Consider the following 18,359-nt stretch of genomic DNA (forward strand, 5'->3'; position numbering starts at 1 on the left):
GGTTGGCCTCAAGTACATGTCCTGGAAAGTGTCCTTTCTGGTCGCCTTTACGTCAGCGAGGAGAGTGAGTGAGCTCCAGGCATTGTCGGTGGAGCATCCTTTGTTAGTCTTTCACAAGGACAAAGTAGTCCTTCGGACAAACCCGGCTTTCCTACCGAAGGTAGTGACCGAATTCCATCTGAATCAGTCGATCTCCCTTTCGGTCTTTTTTCCGAACCCTGCCTCAGAGGCTGAAAGGGTTCTACACTGTCTTGATGTCTAAAGAGCTCTTAAGTTCTACCTGGACAGGACTTCCGAGCTTCGGAGTTCTTCTCAACGTTTTGTGACCTTTGGTAACCCTCAGGGCAGGCCGGCGTCTAAGGCATCTATTTCCAGATGGATTGCCGCCTGCATCAGAGTCTTTCACCGTCCAAAATCTGCTATCCATGCACACCTGGTGCGGTGCAAAGCAGCCACGGTTGCTTTTCAGAAATATGTTGCCTGTGAGTTCATCGCTAAGGCAGCTTCTTGGGCCTCCCCATCTGCTTTCTGTAAGCATTACTGCCTCGATATGAGCTCTAGAGCTGACGCTCAGTTTGGTCAGGCTGTGCTAAAGAACCTGTTTCAGTAAGGGGTATTTCCATCCACCCATAGTTCCTGTAAGGAGTGCTTGGGAATCTCCCACAAGTATGGAGGAAATGGGACGGGACGTAGGAGTATTACCAGGTTACTCACCGTAGTGACCACCTTACTCCTAGTCCATAGTTCCCTTTCCTCCATACGCCCCCCCCCCCCCCCCGCCGTCCCCTCTAATAAGGTTCCTCTGTTATTGCTAATGGGTCTTTGACCCTGCGATAGAAAAGGACTGATGGGCGATGCGAGGGGCGGAGCCAAGGTGGGCGGGGTTACGGCTGCGTGCCGGGCCCCACGCAGGAAAGGGAGGAGGGACACATTTTGGGAAAAATTTGGATGCTTTTTACAAAGTGCTCCGGTCCCGTCCCACAGGACGGAAAGATGTCCCACAAGTATGGAGGAAAGGGGACTATGGACTAGGAGTAAGGTGGTCACTACAGTGAGTAACCTGGTAAATATTAGCTGCGCTTTTGTTGAGACTTGAAAATTGGCCACAACACCGCCTACGTGAGAACAGGAACGACTTGGTTGACAATGTTGTCTCCTCAAGAAATTCCAGCCTAATTTCCTACACACAGTGGACAAGGGACTCGCGGCTAGGCACACCCCTACAGCAACAGGTCTGTGGTTGTTTGCCTAACACATTCTTGCTTCTGTACATATGCAAGGAAGGCCCGGCCTAGACCTTTTTCTTAGTGTGCAGGGCCCGAAAGGATTTCGAAGTATAGCGAAAAGGATATCTGCCCAGAGGAATTTTGAGTGGTTATATTTAATTCAAAGCTTTCTGTGAATCACTTTGTTGGTTTATGCAACATATGTCCCAGCCTGCCTTAGACAACGGTCCTCTAGTACACCTATAATGGAATGTTGTATGCAATTGTGTGTAAGGCAGGATTGTTTAGTGGGCCTGCTTTAGGGCTCTCTGTTTAGCTCAAAGATTATATGCTGGGACACAAACTATCCACCTCAAATGGTGTGTTTTAGGCAACATCAGTGTCTCAGCTTTCCCACTTGGCCAAATAGTGTGTTGCATGACAAATGACATTCAGATGGTTTAGTCACTTAACTGCCAAAATTGGAGAAAACCTTAAAAATAAGCTTAATTTCAATGGATTGCATTTCTCCCAAAGATTCCTCATCGGATAGATATCCTTCCAGCATCAGCTGCTCAGAAAATCTTTCGACAGGGGGACACCTGGACTCCGCCGTCGATCCACCTCGACTGGATGCATTAGTCTTCGACTCCGGACGTGATGGCCGTCGTCGTACATGTACCACATGAGGACACCCTCATACCTCAGTTCCTTTTTCCGCGTGCTCAACACAGTGCTCACTAGAGCAACTTTCGTTGGAGAACCTTTTTTCTTGACTAAATGTCTCAACAGCTCAACATGATTTCTCCAGAATATCCGCTCCCAAGGTGTCGGGTTTCAAACGGTGCAAGGACTGTAATTTCAAGATGTCTATTACGGACCCACACGATGATTGCAGTTCTTGCATGAAGATGAGCACACAATCGCTACGGGAGAGGGCCGCAAAACGTGCGCTCGGTCAGCCCCCTGTCGAAGTTTCCAGCTCGCACAGCCACTCGGAGCTCGACATGGAAGGGCCCACTCCTGAAACGGAGGACAGGCACCTGAAGAAAATAAAACAATTATCACGTTCCCAGAGCCACACTTCATCGTCCTCCCACAAAATGAGGCGTAGGCACGGGTTTGACTCTTCGGAAGAACGCAGTAAGTCGTCATTGGGCCCAACATCTAGGGCAGAGTGGGAAGCCTTTAAAGAGCAGATGCTTGAGATGTTTAAGGCAGCTGCGGGTACGGCTCATGCCTTGAAGCAGCAGGCCTCGGCGACTCCAGTGGCGCCTGATGATTCCAGCCCCAAGAAGTCTGCGTTGGTACCAATACCCTTGGGCTCAGCGCCACCTGTGGCCAAAACATTCACGTTATCAAAGCTGTTATTGGCACTGTCCGGCTCTGATTCGTCGGCGCCAGTGCCCAACCGTTCGTATGTTCCGCAGTCCTGATCGGCATTTTTTGACACAATGTTGACCTCTTTCGATGCTGACCAAGTACCTTTTTCGTGTCGAGCCAGCAGGTGGAGGCTCTGGTGGCACAGATTATTATTTTTTCTCGGACCAGGCAAATTTACTCCCCTTGGCAGGCTGGCTATGGGATGCAAGTGGCTTGGACAATTTTCCTGACATGGAGATTCGGCAAGCCCATCCCTATGTACATACAAATGCCCAGTATCGCACCACAGTAGTCAGAGTGGTAGATGCCCTGGGTTGGGTTCCCCTGCGCGTTTGCAAAATACACTTTTGGTCTTTGGAAAACAATCGAGAAAGCATCAGAACATATTCCTGAAGGAGAAATGCAGGATGGATTCTTAAGTATTGTGGATGATGGGAAGGAGGTGGCCTACCAGTCGTTGCAGATGGGCCTGGACATTGCTGACTGCATCAGAAGAGCAATGGGTTCCGCTACAGTTCTCAGGAGGCAGGCGTAGCTGCACAATTTAGGTTTTTCGACAAATGTCCATGCCAAGCTACTGGATATTGCCTTTGATGGCAAGAACTTGTTCGGCCCTATACCCAAAGTCCCTGGAAAAATGTAAGGACTCAAAGCTAGCTGACAAGTCACTGGGCCTAGCTGTGCAACAGCTGACTAAACCTTCCTTCAGTTTTGTGAGGAAAGGAGTACAGCTGGTATGTCCCCTTAGGAAGGAAGGCACAGCTTCTGCAACCGAGGCAGGAGCATAGACTTTTCCCTCACTCTGGCAGGGGAAGGGGGCCTCTAGGGGCTAGCAGACTGCAGCGGCTGGGGCGGCTTGCCCCTCAAAGCCACTTTGTATTCTCCCCCCATGTTTACCCATTTGAAGGAAGGATTGGTGAGCACTGGCCCCAGTGGCAGGAGATTACCTCCAACGCCTGCGTCTTGCAGCTCGTCCAATGGGGGTACTGTCTGCCCTTTCTAAGGAGACCTCCAGACAGACCGCCCCAGACAGACTGTCCCCTCCGTCTCTACAACCGAACAGGAGCTCCAGGAAGAACAGATAGCCCTACTTTTGAAGGGTTACATGGAAGAGGTACCTCCTGAGCAGAGAGGATCGTGTTGATATTCCTTTTACCCAAGAAAGAGGGGAGGACTTCATCCCATTTTGGACCTCGGTGCCTTGAACAAGTTCCTGAGGAAGGAAATATTCAAAATGGTGGGGTTGAGAGAGATTCTCCAGGCTCTTCAGTTTCAGGAGTGGCTGCTCTTGTTGGATCTCCAGGATGCATACTTCTGTGTGCCTATACATCAGAAGCACAGGAAATTCTTGAGGCGACATGCACTACCAGTTCAAGGTGCTCCCTTTGGGTTGATTTCTACACCCAGAGTCTTTACAGAGCTAATGGCAGTAGTCCGGAGCTCGCCTCAGGAGGTCTGGCGTTCATGTATATCCATACCTGGACGACTGACTGATCCAAGGGGAGTTTGGGAAGCGATTATCATCTCATCTCGAAGTGACTTGGTTGCTGCTGTACAGGCTGGGTTTCTCCCTGAACTGATGTCCCACACGACACCAGCGCAAAGGCTCCAGCTCATCGGAGCAGTCCTAGACACCCAGGAAGGGAAGGCATCTGCCCACCACCCTCACCGGCCAGTGTCAGACAGATGGTTCAGCTATTCCAAAGCCACACCATCTTGCCAAAGGTTTCCTTCCTCTGCATTTTAGGTCTCGTGGCTTCCTGCATTTTTCTATTACGAGAGGCCAGACTGCAAATGCAGTCCCTGCAGTAGCTCCTAAGGGGTCAGTGGTGCCAGTACTTCAGCACCTTAAAGGACTCCTCTAAAGGTGTCCAAGTCGGTGGTCAACTATCTCTCTTGGTGAGCCAGCAGCGAGAATATGATGGCGGGAAATCCTTTCTGGTCTCTGTGGCCCGAGGTCACGGTGGTCAGGGATGCGTCTCTGAAGGGTTGGGGCTCTCGCTGCGAGGATTTGCAGGTCTGAAGCCTTTGGTACACAGTTGAAGCGCAGTGGCATATCCACAAGCTGCGAGCGATCAGGTTGGCCCTGAAAGCTTTGTGCCCCCTCTCTCAAAGGGAAACAAGTCCTGATCATGGTGGACAATACAGTGGCTATGCACACATGAACAAGCAGGAAGGTGTATGCTCCCTCCCCCTTTGCAGAGAAGCAATATAGCTGTGGTTCTGGCTTTTGAACTACCCGATCTGTCTCTGCAGTACATCTGGCGGGGACAGTGAATGGATTGGCGGACGCATTGAGCAGTCAAAGCCCGGTCTCACACAAGTGGGAAGTGTGCCAAGAAGTCCTAGAGTTCTTCACTCAGTGGTTTACCCCAACAGTGGATCTGTTTGCCACGGAGTGCAACAGAAAGGGCAAACTGTTTTGCTTCAGGCAATTCCCGGCAAGAGGCGCACTGGGGGGAGGCGTGGGGGGGGTGCGTTCCTAGTGGAGTTGGAACTTGGAACTCCAGTATGCCTTCCCTCCTATTCTGTTCTCGGGTGGTAGGAGGTTCTGAGCAACCCTGATCTTGATGGCCCCGAATAGTGCAAGGACCTTTTGGACTTGGCCAGATGCCCTGCTCTCTGTTTGCCTCGAACCTGTAATCCCTCAATCTACATGTGTGGCTCTTGAGAAGATGAGGTATGATGACTGGGACCGTTCAGAGGAGGTACTTGATGTGCTACTGGCTGCACGCAGATCTTCAACAAGATCGCTGTATGCGTGCAGGTGGAGAAGATTTGAGACTTGATGCAGGGAATGCGAGATTGACCCCATCTCTTGCCCCACCACTGCAGTGATGGAGTTCCTTTTGTCACTGGCCTCGTCGAGTCTTCAGGTTACAACAGTCAAAGCATACTTGGCAGCTTTGTCTGTTTTTTCAAAGGTCTCCGGAACAAGGGTTTTTTTTTACGATCTCGGTTGTGGCCCAATTCCTGAAAGGTCTCGTGAATATGTACCTATTGTGGTTCCAGACTGGAACCTTAATTTGGTCCTAACATTTCTTATGGCGGCTCCATTAGAGCCTTTACATTCATGCTCCATCCGTTAACCGATGTTGAAGACCACCTTTTTGGTGGCGATTACATCAGCCAGCCGGGTTAGTGAGTTACAGGCCCTATCGTGCAAACCACCCTTCCTTTTTCAGGGGGAAGTATCCCTTACGGTACAACCGTTTTTTGGTGCTAAAGGCAGTCTCTGAGTTTCATTTATCTCAAACATTAGACCTGCCTGTATTCTACCTTCCTCCTCACCCCTCCAAGGAGGAAGAGCGGTTTAATAGGTTGGATCCCAAGAGGGCCCTTTGTTTTTATGTTGCGAGAACATCAGACTTCAGAAAGGCGGACCAGCTATCCGTGGTTTTCTCACTGTCCAGAAAAGGCATGCCAGTGTCTGAACAAACCATATCCAGATGGATAACCCTCTGAATTACGGAATGTTACCACAACGCAGGGAATGATATGACATCGGGCATAGGGGCCCACTGAGCTAGAGGTGTGGCCGCTTCTTTGGCACTGAAGTGTGCTGTTAGACATGGTTGTCACTGCATACTTTTACAAAACACTATTGTCTGCCGTGGCCCATGGAGCTGATGATCGCTTTTGGAGCGTGGTTTTACAAGGTTTGCTGGTATAGGGACTTTCATACCGCCTCTGTGATACAAACTGCTTGGGGAGTCTATCTGATGAGAATCTGTTGGATAAAAGCAATCCATTGATGGAGAAATTACTTACCGTAATGTTCTTTCTATGGATTCTTCTTCCGCAGATTCCTCATGTTTATAGACAAATCTTTCTTTTCTTCCTCGGCAGCTGAGCTCAAAGGGCGGAGGCGAGGGGATGTCGGATCTGACGCTGGAAGGATATACATCTGTTGGGGAATCTGCGGGAGAAGGAGCCATAGAAAGAACATTGCCGGTAAGTAACTTCTCCGTTGGGATTATGAACTAACGGAACACTGACCATTGCCTTGGGCTGAGAATGGCCAGGCCCACTACACCGAGATGTGGATAGGATAGGATGTCCACTTAATCACTTCCTCGAATTGTGTGATGTTGGTCAAATCACTATCTTCCAGCTTTTCCAGTTACAAAATGGCATTATACTGGTCAAATTGGTGTAAATTCAAAGCACTTGAAAAAATGCTGAATACTGGTAAACAGTTCAACCAAAAATACTTTTCTGGGCAGACCAAGAGCACTTTTCCTCAACAATCATACTTTACTGATAAGTGCCTTCTTTCGATAGACTGTCTTAAAAATAGTGCACGTGCATTATCCTCCTAAAATCCAGACTTTTTGCTGTGCCACGTGCTAGTTACTGATGTATTGGCATTGCTGTTCTCTCTATCAGCTGCAGTCACAGTGTCTGGCAGAGGGATCATGCGGTTTACATTCAGACTCCGAAAAAAAAATGAAGATGAAAATATAGTCCATGTTCACTCTTGTGATGCCGTAAGACCCGTATAGACCGCAGGAACACGCGAGTAGCTTCTACACACAGCGTCCTTGGATTGTCTTTGCGCCATTTTAACAGACTGCCGTTTCCATCTGCCGACTGGAGACGCAGCATTAATAATTACATTTCGCACATAATACATGAGTTGTAGTTTTCCCCTGCCAGAAGCAACAAGATTGGGACATGAATCTACCCGAGATCCCTCCAGAGACATTTTAACGCGTTTCCCTCCATTCATTTACAAGAATATTGAAATGCAGCCCCTGACAGTGGTCGGCATGTTGGCATGAGGAACAGAAACGTGACACGCTCTGTCTGGCTGGCATGCCTACGGTACAATGAAGTATGCGTTTACAAATTGGGCTTACCTGCACAAAGTTAAGTATGCTGATAATAATCTAGACCATTTTTAGGGTGTGCATACATTTAATGCATCATGCAGAGAAAATGTAACTTAAGTTCATGGTTGAATTTCGGTGATTTGTATTGAGGAATGTATGATTATATCTAATGGTGAATTCCGTTTGTCTCAAATTGCACAAGTAGCTGTGAATATGGAGAGTGATTTGGTATTTGTGGGTGTATGTGGAAGTTTTGAGATGATGAAATATCTTTTTATATTTGTCAGTTAGGCAATGATTTATGAATAGTGTATGCACTATGAAAAGTGTCATTTTATTTCCACGAATCTTTTCATATTTTTGAATTTTTTGATGAATTAATGTTTTTATATTTGACAATTTGGAGTTAAGATGATCTTCTCTCTGCACAATTCAACATTGAACCAGGTCTTCTTTGTGGTTTACACTATTGGAACTCGCTGGTCCTTCACGCTTTGAGAATAACACATTTCCAAAATAACTTGTTGACTGTATCTGATGATAAATTCTCATCACCACTTATTAAGGCGTGTGAAGATTTCAATGAGACCACCGATGCGCCACTCAATACAAATTATGGATATATTTAATTGGTGCTTAACAATGTGCATATTTTAGAGTTTCAGACATAAAATCAACAAAAATACTCAAAGGTCAGAAAAAACATTTACATTAGAGGAATTAGTTATACCAGAGTTGTGAACATATTTAAATCCATACAAGTGAGTAACGTTATCTCATACACATTGGTTAAAAGTCACCTGTGGTGACTGTTGTATTACAAATTCGACAATGAGTCCTATCAAAGAATGGATTCCCAAGTAGCCTTGTCACTTCACACGTTTCGGTGATAGACCTTCATCAGAAGCGTGGTAGGCTAAAAACCAAAGAGAATTTATTATGTACATTAGAATGTAACATTAATATTTAAGACTCACGAAATCGTTGATATCGCTCCTTGGAATGTCTAATACAGAAATATAAACGGGCAAGTTGATAAAACCTGATATTTATTTATATTGCTGCATCAAATTCAATTCCTGACATTGCACTATGTGACGTATGTGCAAAATGTGGATGTTCCCTTATTGAATGTTAAAGTGCTAGGCTTGTACCTTTTAGCCACCATGCTCTCCACTTGAGAGTTTAGCCTTCTGTGCTTGGCCATATTTCTGAATAGGAGAGTCAGATGATATTTAGGGGCACCATATTACCTGGCTAGGAGTACCTCTTTCTCACTTGCTGAAAAGTAGGCACAGTGAACTCTTCAAACAATCCCAAGGCTGGAGAACTACTATTACATGTAAGTAACTTTGCATTTCAACATGGTTGGTCAATGAGAGGTTAGTAATGGAATGCTCATTTTATTTTCCACCATGTGTAGTTGGGGCTTTGTTCACCCACAGCTCCTCAGCTTGCCAGAGCTGTGCCATCGTATTGCTGAAGCGTGGGTTAGTGGGACCACCTTGTGGGAGAATCTTCTGCTTTACAAGAATGAAAATCCTGGCAAGGTAAGACTTACTTTAGAGGCTGAATACACTTGACACACAATTGCGTTTTTAGTGTTCCAACTTCCAGCACTAACCTGGTTATTGCTTGAATGATTGAGACCACCTACTGTTGTACCATAGCTGGAATCCTCAGGGAAAGTATTTATTTTATTTATTTATTTTCTTATAATGCGCCAGAGCCCGCAGGCATCAGGGTGCAAGTAGCTTGAAAGCATTATGCAGAGGCATATTTATTGCAACCTGCAAGCTTATTAACAAATTGGCAAATTATAGTTAATCCATGCTGCCTACTTTCATGGGTATAGGCTGAGTTGCACGTACATTTCCACAAGCAGTACATCCTCTAGACTCTGCGACCTATAATGCAATCTATGCACATAATCAAGTATTTTTATTCCTCAGTCACTCGATAAAACAAGTACAAATTTGTCTAAATGCACTTTATAAAACATAATGCTGTCCACAACTCAAATGTGCACTACAAGCACATGCCGTATTAGAAGGTGCAGCAGTGCCTACCGTGAACTGATAGTTTCCAATTGTGCTGAGGTGCTGTACTGGCTTGTTCACTGTAGGTCATGGTTTATTTAGTAGGATCCCAAATGTGATCTCCTGTACACAGTGCCTATTAACGTATTTGGGAGTCCTCAGCCATCTCGATGAGCCATATATTAATTCTTCATAAGTGTCTCATTAAAGTGCCAGCTTACAGAAGAGCGGGTTCCACCCACTAAACTCAGGCTGGCTGCACTGCACACAGATAACAGTAATTGGCAACAGGGGGCGGTGATGGCTCCTCCAAAATTCCCCTTGAGAAAATGATGAGCAAGGCATATAGATGCGCACAGAATCCCATCCCTGTACTCTACAGGTGGTGTAGCATATTGCTGAAACCTGACATAAATGGTGATAGCGCAACTGGTCACAGGCATATGCACCAGCTAAGGCAACAAATTAAAGTCATAAGTAGTTACGTGAGTGGGGTCATTAAATTGGACATAATTCCAAATACCCTTTTTAATGGGATTTTTTAATACTTGCATGGTTCATAGAGGTGGGGTTGGTGGAAACATTTTGACAGTTGCGCATTTTAATTTTTGGACCTCCTGAATAACATCTTCATGTATGTACGAAATGCTGGCACATCTAGATGGGAATCTCAAAGCAAGTACTAACGAGCCTAATTTCATGGGATACATCTTGAGAATGTCTACTTATAACCATATGTTAGTGCTTATTAGTGAAACTTCATCATTGTGTGAATCCTTGTAAGGTGCGACTTCTGTTTGGTGACTTTCAGTTTATGGCACTGGCAGAGGGTGGAGTATGACGACAGCCACATTTTCCCCTTTTATGCAGTACTGAACTCAAATGTCATAATAGGCCAATAACAAATTGAGGTGCACACAATATTTTTGACGTGATTTGTTGGAAGTAAGATGTTGAAATTGGATTCATTTGTAGAGCATGTGTAAGCACAACCTAAGTAATTGTGCCCTTGCTGCATTTGGGTAAAAATGTTCCTTAAACATAAATGCCTGGCAACAGCCAACAATAATTTGGCCTCCTAGTATGCGGGCCACAGATGGCTGATCTCCCTGCTTTTTACTGAATCTAATCCTTGCATAACCAATACGTGCTCAAGTAGTCTGAATTGTCATGCATGCTGTGCACACACTTGTAGGTCTATTATGCCTGCCTCACCTTTTGTACAGTTCCCTTTATCAATTGGTCTTGCACCAGACAATGTTTTTTTTTTTTTTAGCAATCTGGGCATAGGTTTGTTTACGTTGACATACTCACAATTGTTCCTTTTAGTTTTGTTTTCTAGGTTGTGGTGTTTTGACCTTCTTTGCTGTGCTGGGCCATTATGTTCCTGGAGTTGTGCTGTCATACCTCATGTGTAAGTACAGATATGTTATCCGTATTAATGTTTTCTTTGGCATTGACCAACCTCAAGGGAGCATCATGGCTCATTAGAATCCTTATTTCAGGGTTGAACATTGTTGTGAGCTATTTATCGCCAGTTTTAGCCCTGGAGAGCCTGTTAGCTTGATGCCACCATTCGGTTTTCCGGCTGGAGATCCTAGAACTGGGCACTCAATTTGCACTCGCCACTAGCTAGTGATAATTGACTCTTGGCGAGTAAGAAATGGTTTGCTGTTTGTATATATTGAATTGAGGTGGCAAGTGACTCTTTATGGCTGGCTAGTAGCTAGCAACTTAAAATTGTTACCCCTGTTCCACAGCTGTTAAAAGAAAACTAGCACAAAGCGCAGGCAATCAATTTTTATTTTGTGCCGTTTTCTCCATGAATGAGTTGGGACGCTTAATCACCAATCACTGAGGCAATCTTCAAATCCTTTACCGTCCATCGTGTAACGGGAGGTTCTCAGGACACTGTCCTACATTAGTATCAAAATCCGTTTCTACAGCTGCAGAAGATTTTATTTTTCTAAAAGACTTCAGTAAGACTTTTTTTTTTAAATTCTGTTTTTATTAACATTTTGCAAAATTGGAAAGAAAAAGTACCCCAGGGGGCCACAGTATCACTGCCTCAACATCTCCATGCCCCTCTGTTTTGCTTTTCAGACACGTGTAATGACCCCAGCACTTACACTGTTACACGAGCTAAGGGTTCTTGGGTTCAGGAAGGCAATGTACACTGAGACCATTAGTTGGAAAATAATTGGCTCTTTACAGGTCCTGTATTCACATTCTATTAGTATACATTCTACTGCAAGATAATTGCAACTGGTTATACATTAATACATATACAAAAATAAACACAGTAGGTATACATCACCGTTGGTGCAGTTGTAGGAGAAAGCTTCATCTCGAACCACGACAACACTACCCACTCCCAAGGCAGGTAGGCAGAGAGATCCTACAATCAACTAAGGGAGTCTGCAGCTGAGTGTCCTCCCTCTCAGTGAGACTTTACCTGGGGTTCCAATTCTCTGTCGCCTGATGGGGACTGCGCTTCTCTTATTATGGGGAAGAATCCCCGCTCCTCAGAATTTGCAAACTGTCTGCGGCCGAAGGACAGACTGCAAGCATGGGAGGCAAGAGCGGAAAAATCCAGCCAATAGTAGAAAAACCCAGCTGGTCTCTCGCATGCTCGTTCCCAGCTCCCTTTATCAATGCACCTGCACATCTCTGACTCCTCTCGGCTCGTCCTTGAGTGAACAATACAATAACTATCCTCCATAGTGGGCTCATCTGCTTCATGCTACAATATCGCAACCGTTGCAGAAATGATGTCTGCCTTCTAACTGAGCTCGCAAAAACGTAAACTTTCATTGCGGTTTGGAAGTGAATGTCCAAAATGGCCGTGCACCGGCGCCATGTTTATCTTATTTTCATCCTTTGGACAGTCAACTACCATACCCATTTAAAGGTAATCTCGAATTATGGGCGAATGCCCTTTCGATACTGTTTGATATTATTCGCACTAGAACTATTCCGTCCTCATGGCATTTTTCATACGTCGTCCCTATATACAAACACGGGGACTGGACCTTACCGCAGAACTATCACCCGATTGCAATCCTGGATGCAAACTCTAAAATCTTCGCTGGGTTGATCCTGCAAAGATTAGGGAATTGGTCGGCTCGAAATTTCATTCTATCGCCACTGCAATTTGGGTTCAGAAAGGAAGTGGGCACAGAAGCGGGTGGCCTACTTGTTTCCCTATTGCAGGAGAAGGCATGGAAGGGAGGGGCTTTGCCGATTTACATGGCAGCAATCGACTAGTCAATGGCCTTCGATTTAGTGGATAGGGCTCAGCTTTGGAGACATTCTCTCTATCCTTATCCACTTACACGAAGACTCCCAAATACAGGTCTGTTTAAATATGTAGGACCTATTATCCTATCCTATAAGAAATTCAAACGGGTTACGACAAGGATGTATTTTTGCACCTGCTCTTATAACTGTGTCGGACACAGGCAAAAGTCTGCATGGCATCTCCTTTGTGTCTCCCAAAATTGAAGGTACCAAACTATCCTGGTGTGCGTACGAGGATGACATTCTGCTTATTGATCACACGCCAAAAGGCCTACAACTTTACAACTTTCTGCGACTATATTACCCTAAATGGGTTACGGATTAATCCAAAAAAAATGGTCATAATGAGGTTGAGCAACCGAAAGACCCCAATTGGCTATACATTGTTTATAAACCATGAAAAGTTAATCATCAGAAGCTCAATTAAATATTTTGGATTTCCTATATTCGATAACCATAGGAAATTCCAATACCGTCAACATCTGGCGCATAAGGTTCGTAATCAAATCACGTTAATGAGAAAAGTGGATCCAAAATTTGGTAAATATCCCTTGAGCCTTTTATAGCTCCAAAGTGATCTCTAAACTAGTTTATGGCTTGGAACTATATCCTGTTTGGATGACTATTGGGGCTTAGACAAGGATGCCCAGACGCTGCAATATTGTCACATCTACAAGCATCTAGTATAATTGCACTTGATAAATTAGGCCTCTCGAGAGAAACTCTTATTAATAATCCTCTTCGAGTGAAAAAGTTCCTACAGAATGCTGACTGGGCAGAAACTGTGGAAACAGTGGGGAATACAAAATTATATCACCAACTAGTATCCCACTATAAAAAATAATTGGCTTTCCTGAGTCCTATTTGGTTAGATTCCCTTACAAAAACTGGTGCATTGGATATATGAGATTTAGGTTTAATGTTCTATGGACGGGTGACATACTTGAAATAAGAGGCGGAAAGGCTTCCGGGGTGATATCATGCAGATTTTGCAAATGTGGAAATGCCAAGGAAACTTAAGACATCTGCTGCTAAACTGTACTGGTCTTAGGTCAAATCGTATACATGGTTTTAAAAAATCTGAACAATTTAGAAAGAATCAATTTTGACTGTTTATGATGGGACATGCTGCATGGAACATCAGTGGCCTTAGAAATTGCTTTGTTGCGATTTTTTTCTGACACGTGGGCTCATCCAACATTGTAAATTAAATGTCAATTAAATAGGGGCCCTATTTTTATGTTCACCTTTGTGATTGCTAATTAATTTGTGTATCACGCTAACTATGTGCAATCTGTTACTTGATCTCAAAATTGCTAAAATGTAAAGAAAGGTCCTGATCATGTATAGATGGACAATAGAAAGATGCAGTATCGACATAACATGAATTTATTAATACGTTTTTGTTTTAAATATCAACACTCTTTGTAGAATACTATGTCACTGATTTTTAATTTGTAATTTTGTAAAGGTTTTATAGTAACCAAAAATGAATACAAAAGAATACACCAATTAAAACACACAATCCCAAAAAACAAACAAAACCATGGCGCAATGCTTCGGGAATCCAGGAAAATAGTTGATCCCACCAACTCCTGCCCTGATCTTGAGTTATTTGAGAAATGAGATCATTTAAACTACTAATATGCTTCTCACTAGAACAGGAATGGTCCTTTCAATCAAAACAGCACATCGCTTGGACAGCATTGCAACCCAAATTATGCTTCAAAAAAATGATCAATAGCAGCCCTGTTCTGTAAAATAGCCTGTCTAAACTTTCTGCTGTCTAAAAGTAGCTGTGTCAAAGCTGGAGAGGTTTCATTAAGCCCCTTAACCACTACACAAGCTAATCTAATCAAGGAATTATAACCACCAGCCACTAACCCCCATATACCCACCAAGGAAGATGCAAGCGCTAAAACCTCAGGTTCGGACAACAAATGCACATTAGAATCACAATCTGGCCATAGGCCAATATGATGAACAGAACATGTAGCTCAATGAATTGCAGACTGCAAAGGATACATCATCAAACCGGGCTGTTTTAAAGCACAAGGGCCACCAGAAATATTTGCAGGAGTATAGGTGTAGGCAAATTCTCCACAGCAAAATAGCCAACCTGTTGGAAGTTTGACATGCCTAAGATGGCTGGCAGCTACAATAGTAAAATTACAAAACATACAATTAGATACATCAGTACATACAACCTTAGAACGTGCACATAAATGTTTCTCAAAATCCATTGCACTCTTCCCATCCGTCAAGTCCAATTGCTGACATTTGCCAATGTGTGAAGGATCACAAGTCATCATGTAGCAGACATCAGCCGGAGGAATGTTATAAGTGACATTACTAGTCATATTCCTCCACAAGCGATCAGTATCAAAACGTACAGTTCTCATAAAAGGAAAAAGAAGTTCTCACATAAGAGTTCTCCACTACAGTATCATTATGCAATACTCTGAAAATGTGACGTAGCACAGGAGCCGGCTTTTAGTACAGCCACAAGACACGTCGAAATTAAGTTGGAAGCATAATGAACATCAGCCAGGGCAAAGTGTGTGTTCAGAACCCGACGGGCTAGAAGGACCCACATATTCTTGGGCTGCCTGACAATCGCAGCACAGCCATGCTGCACAAAAGAAAAGGACATCGCGGAAGAGCTAAAGAAATCACGCCCATGGTCACGACATCTTCTCAACAATACAGTTGAATCTGTGTTAGTCAACATGGCCACATCAAGGCTGGCTGTCATCATCCAGATAATCAGAGTCAGTCGAACAACATAGACATTTGCCACATCTTTTCGCATGTCCCCAGGCCCTCCGAACGGGCTTCACACAAATGCAGAAGTGCACACATCATGAACAGGGTCTGAGAAAAATAAAATGCACCAAAACAACAAAATAGCAGTGAAGGACATCACTCGCGCAAATAACATTTGTCAGCGGGAACGTGGCACCATTTCCTCTTTCCTGATTCCATTACCAGAACAACTTGATGCTCACCTGCTGCAATTACATCCTGCTGGAACCGCCGGACCCCTAGGTTTCTCAACCCAAACTTTCGCTCCTGCAGCCATTTTGTCTGATGAGCCAAAAACTTTGTCCACACATGTAGTTATCACAGTGATTGGCTCACCCTTTTTGACCATGGATAATTTTACAGGGACAATTATTTGTGCCACTCAATCCCCTTTATGGATTGGCAACGTTTTCTCTCCACTATTGAGTAGAATTATGATAATCTGCATCCACAATCCCTCGCAGTTCCTGGATCCCTCTCAAGTCTAACCCAGATCTAGGGACAATCAATCAACTAAGGGAGTCTGGAGCAGAGCGTCCTCCCTCTCAGCGAGACTTCAACACCCAGGGTTTCAATTCTGACACCTCATGGGGATTGTACCTCTCTTCTTATGGGGACGAATCCCAGCCCCTCACAAGTTGCATACTCCCTGGCCGAAGGACAGACGGCAAGCATGCGAGGCAAGAGTGGAAAAATCCATACAGTAATGGAAAAATCCAGTTCTTCTCTCATGCACTCATTCCCAGCAAGCCTTATCAATGCACCTGCAGATCTGACTCCCCTCTCGGCTCGTCCTTGAGCGAACAATACAATAACTATCCTCCATAGTGAGCTCATCTGTTTCCTGCTACGATATCTCAACCGTTGCAAAAATGATGTCTGCCTTCTAACTGAGCTCGCAGAAACGTAGGCTTTCATTGCGGTTTGGAAGTGAATGTCCAAAATGGGCATGCCCTGGCGCCATGTTGTTTAGCTCATTTTTGCGCACGCACTGCACCCTCCGACCCCCAGCCAGCAATAATGTTTAAAACAATACACCCTGCATCCCTGCAACCGAAGAAAAAAAGAAAGAATAATACCCAAACTATAGATGAGACAAAATTGGACAAGACACAAAGGACACAGTAGGGTTAGGTCACCTCACCGGTCACCAAGCGCTGCCCACCACCGCCGGACTCCCCAGGAGCCCGTCCATTTGTTTGGGGTATCATCTGGGCGGGATCTGAATAAACCGTCTCCCTTCTTAAGGCCAGGGCCCCCACCTTAAGGTTGTCACCCCACTCCTCTCCGTTGGCCTCTCCTTCCCGCTTAGGCTGTGTTGCTTCCCCCTGCTCCACCTGCCCCTCCCCACCCAGCTATTCCCACACCATCCACAGAGCCATGCAGTTGTGTGAACTGCCGCCATTCGTCTGTAAACTGAGACATATCATACTGTCATTCGCCGTCCTGTTTGGCGTTTGTATCCGCGTTGGCGATTACGCGCTGGAAGGGCGTGCGGAGGTTCCACTACGTGATTTCTCTGTTACTCACCCTACGGTCTAGTGGTTTTCCAACATGGCGTCGCTGGTAGTATTTCTTTCCTCCTCTCCCAGCGATCGCGGCGTTGCAACCCCCTTCACTGCGCTAGCTCGCTGCTTTGGGTTTACACGCTAGTTTTCCAGCCTTGACCTCCTCGGTCACTTTCTGTACTTTCGGTCCGCCCTCTCCGGACTATCTCTCTCTCCCTTCCTTCCCTCAGCTCTACGATGCGCTGTTCTCCACGCCCGCCTCCTCTACCTTACCTTTCGGCTGCGCTGTCATTCAGCCGCCCTGGTTCCTGTTGCTCCGGAGTTGTTTTCTCTGCTGGTACCCTTTCCGGTGGCTATCTTTCTCTCCGGAACCTTCTTTGCTTCGGATGTCCGGCTTTGCCTGCTCCCATCAGCTAACTGCCTCAAGAACTACAACTGCTTGCTCCAGATCCTCTCAAACCGCTGCACTCCTCGGAGGGTTTTTTTCTGCCTGAACAGGCTTTTTCCCTTCGTACTGTCTCGCCTCGGGAAGGGGGGACAGATACTTTCAACACAAAAAGGAGAAGGACTATCTCTCTCACAGGCAACTGCAACCGGAGGACTTTGAATCAGGTGAGGAGAGTGGGGAGGAACGGGAGTTAGCGGAATCGGCCAAATCGGACACATACACCATATATGTGAGCTTTTCCATCAAGTAGACTTCCCATACTTTCCTAAGCCAATCCCCCTTTTCCGGCACCCCTGATCCCTTCCAGTTCTCTGCCACTGATAACCTCCCCACCATGAGAAGGGCCTCCCACATTCTGGGAAATCTGAAAATGCCGAACCCCACCAGCGGTATACCCAGCAGGACCGTAAGAGGATCCATCAAGATCGGGATCCCAGTAAGATCCTTAATCCAACTAAGGAGCTCAGCCCAAAAAAACCTTAATGTACGGACACTCCCACCACATGTGAATCAGCATCCCCCGTTCACCACAGGCTCTCGGGCAAAGTGGTGAATCCCTGGAAACATTTTAGAGAGCCACACCGGGTCCCTATACCACCCATTAAGAATCTTGAAATTATGCTCAATTGCATGCGTGGACAGTTTCCGGTGAAAGACCACCTTGTTGATTCTTTCTCACCCCCCTCCCACACCTGCATCTTTTCTGGGAGGGACTTACCCACCAACTGTCCCAGAAGTCCTTAAAACTCTTCTTACTCTTTGCTCACAGGCAAAGCACGGCCTGATGTGGTTTTGAGATTATGCCCTTCCTGGAGGTTGCCGTTGCTAGCACATTC

General features: G+C 45.4%; 1 protein-coding gene across 1 annotated transcript in view; it reads left to right on the forward strand.

Moving 5' to 3' along the window:
- RETREG3 (reticulophagy regulator family member 3) overlaps positions 1-18,359 on the forward strand; it is a 430,431-nt gene that overhangs the window by 139,063 nt on the left and 273,009 nt on the right. The window contains exons 4-5 of the mRNA XM_069634424.1: positions 8,847-8,973; positions 10,792-10,876. Coding sequence (XP_069490525.1) covers positions 8,847-8,973; positions 10,792-10,876 — 212 coding nt within the window. The remainder of the gene's footprint in view (positions 1-8,846; positions 8,974-10,791; positions 10,877-18,359) is intronic.

The sequence above is a fragment of the Ambystoma mexicanum genome, chromosome 13, assembly GCF_040938575.1.
Source record: "Ambystoma mexicanum isolate Mex_15411 chromosome 13, UKY_AmexF1_1, whole genome shotgun sequence".
NCBI lineage: Eukaryota > Metazoa > Chordata > Amphibia > Caudata > Ambystomatidae > Ambystoma > Ambystoma mexicanum.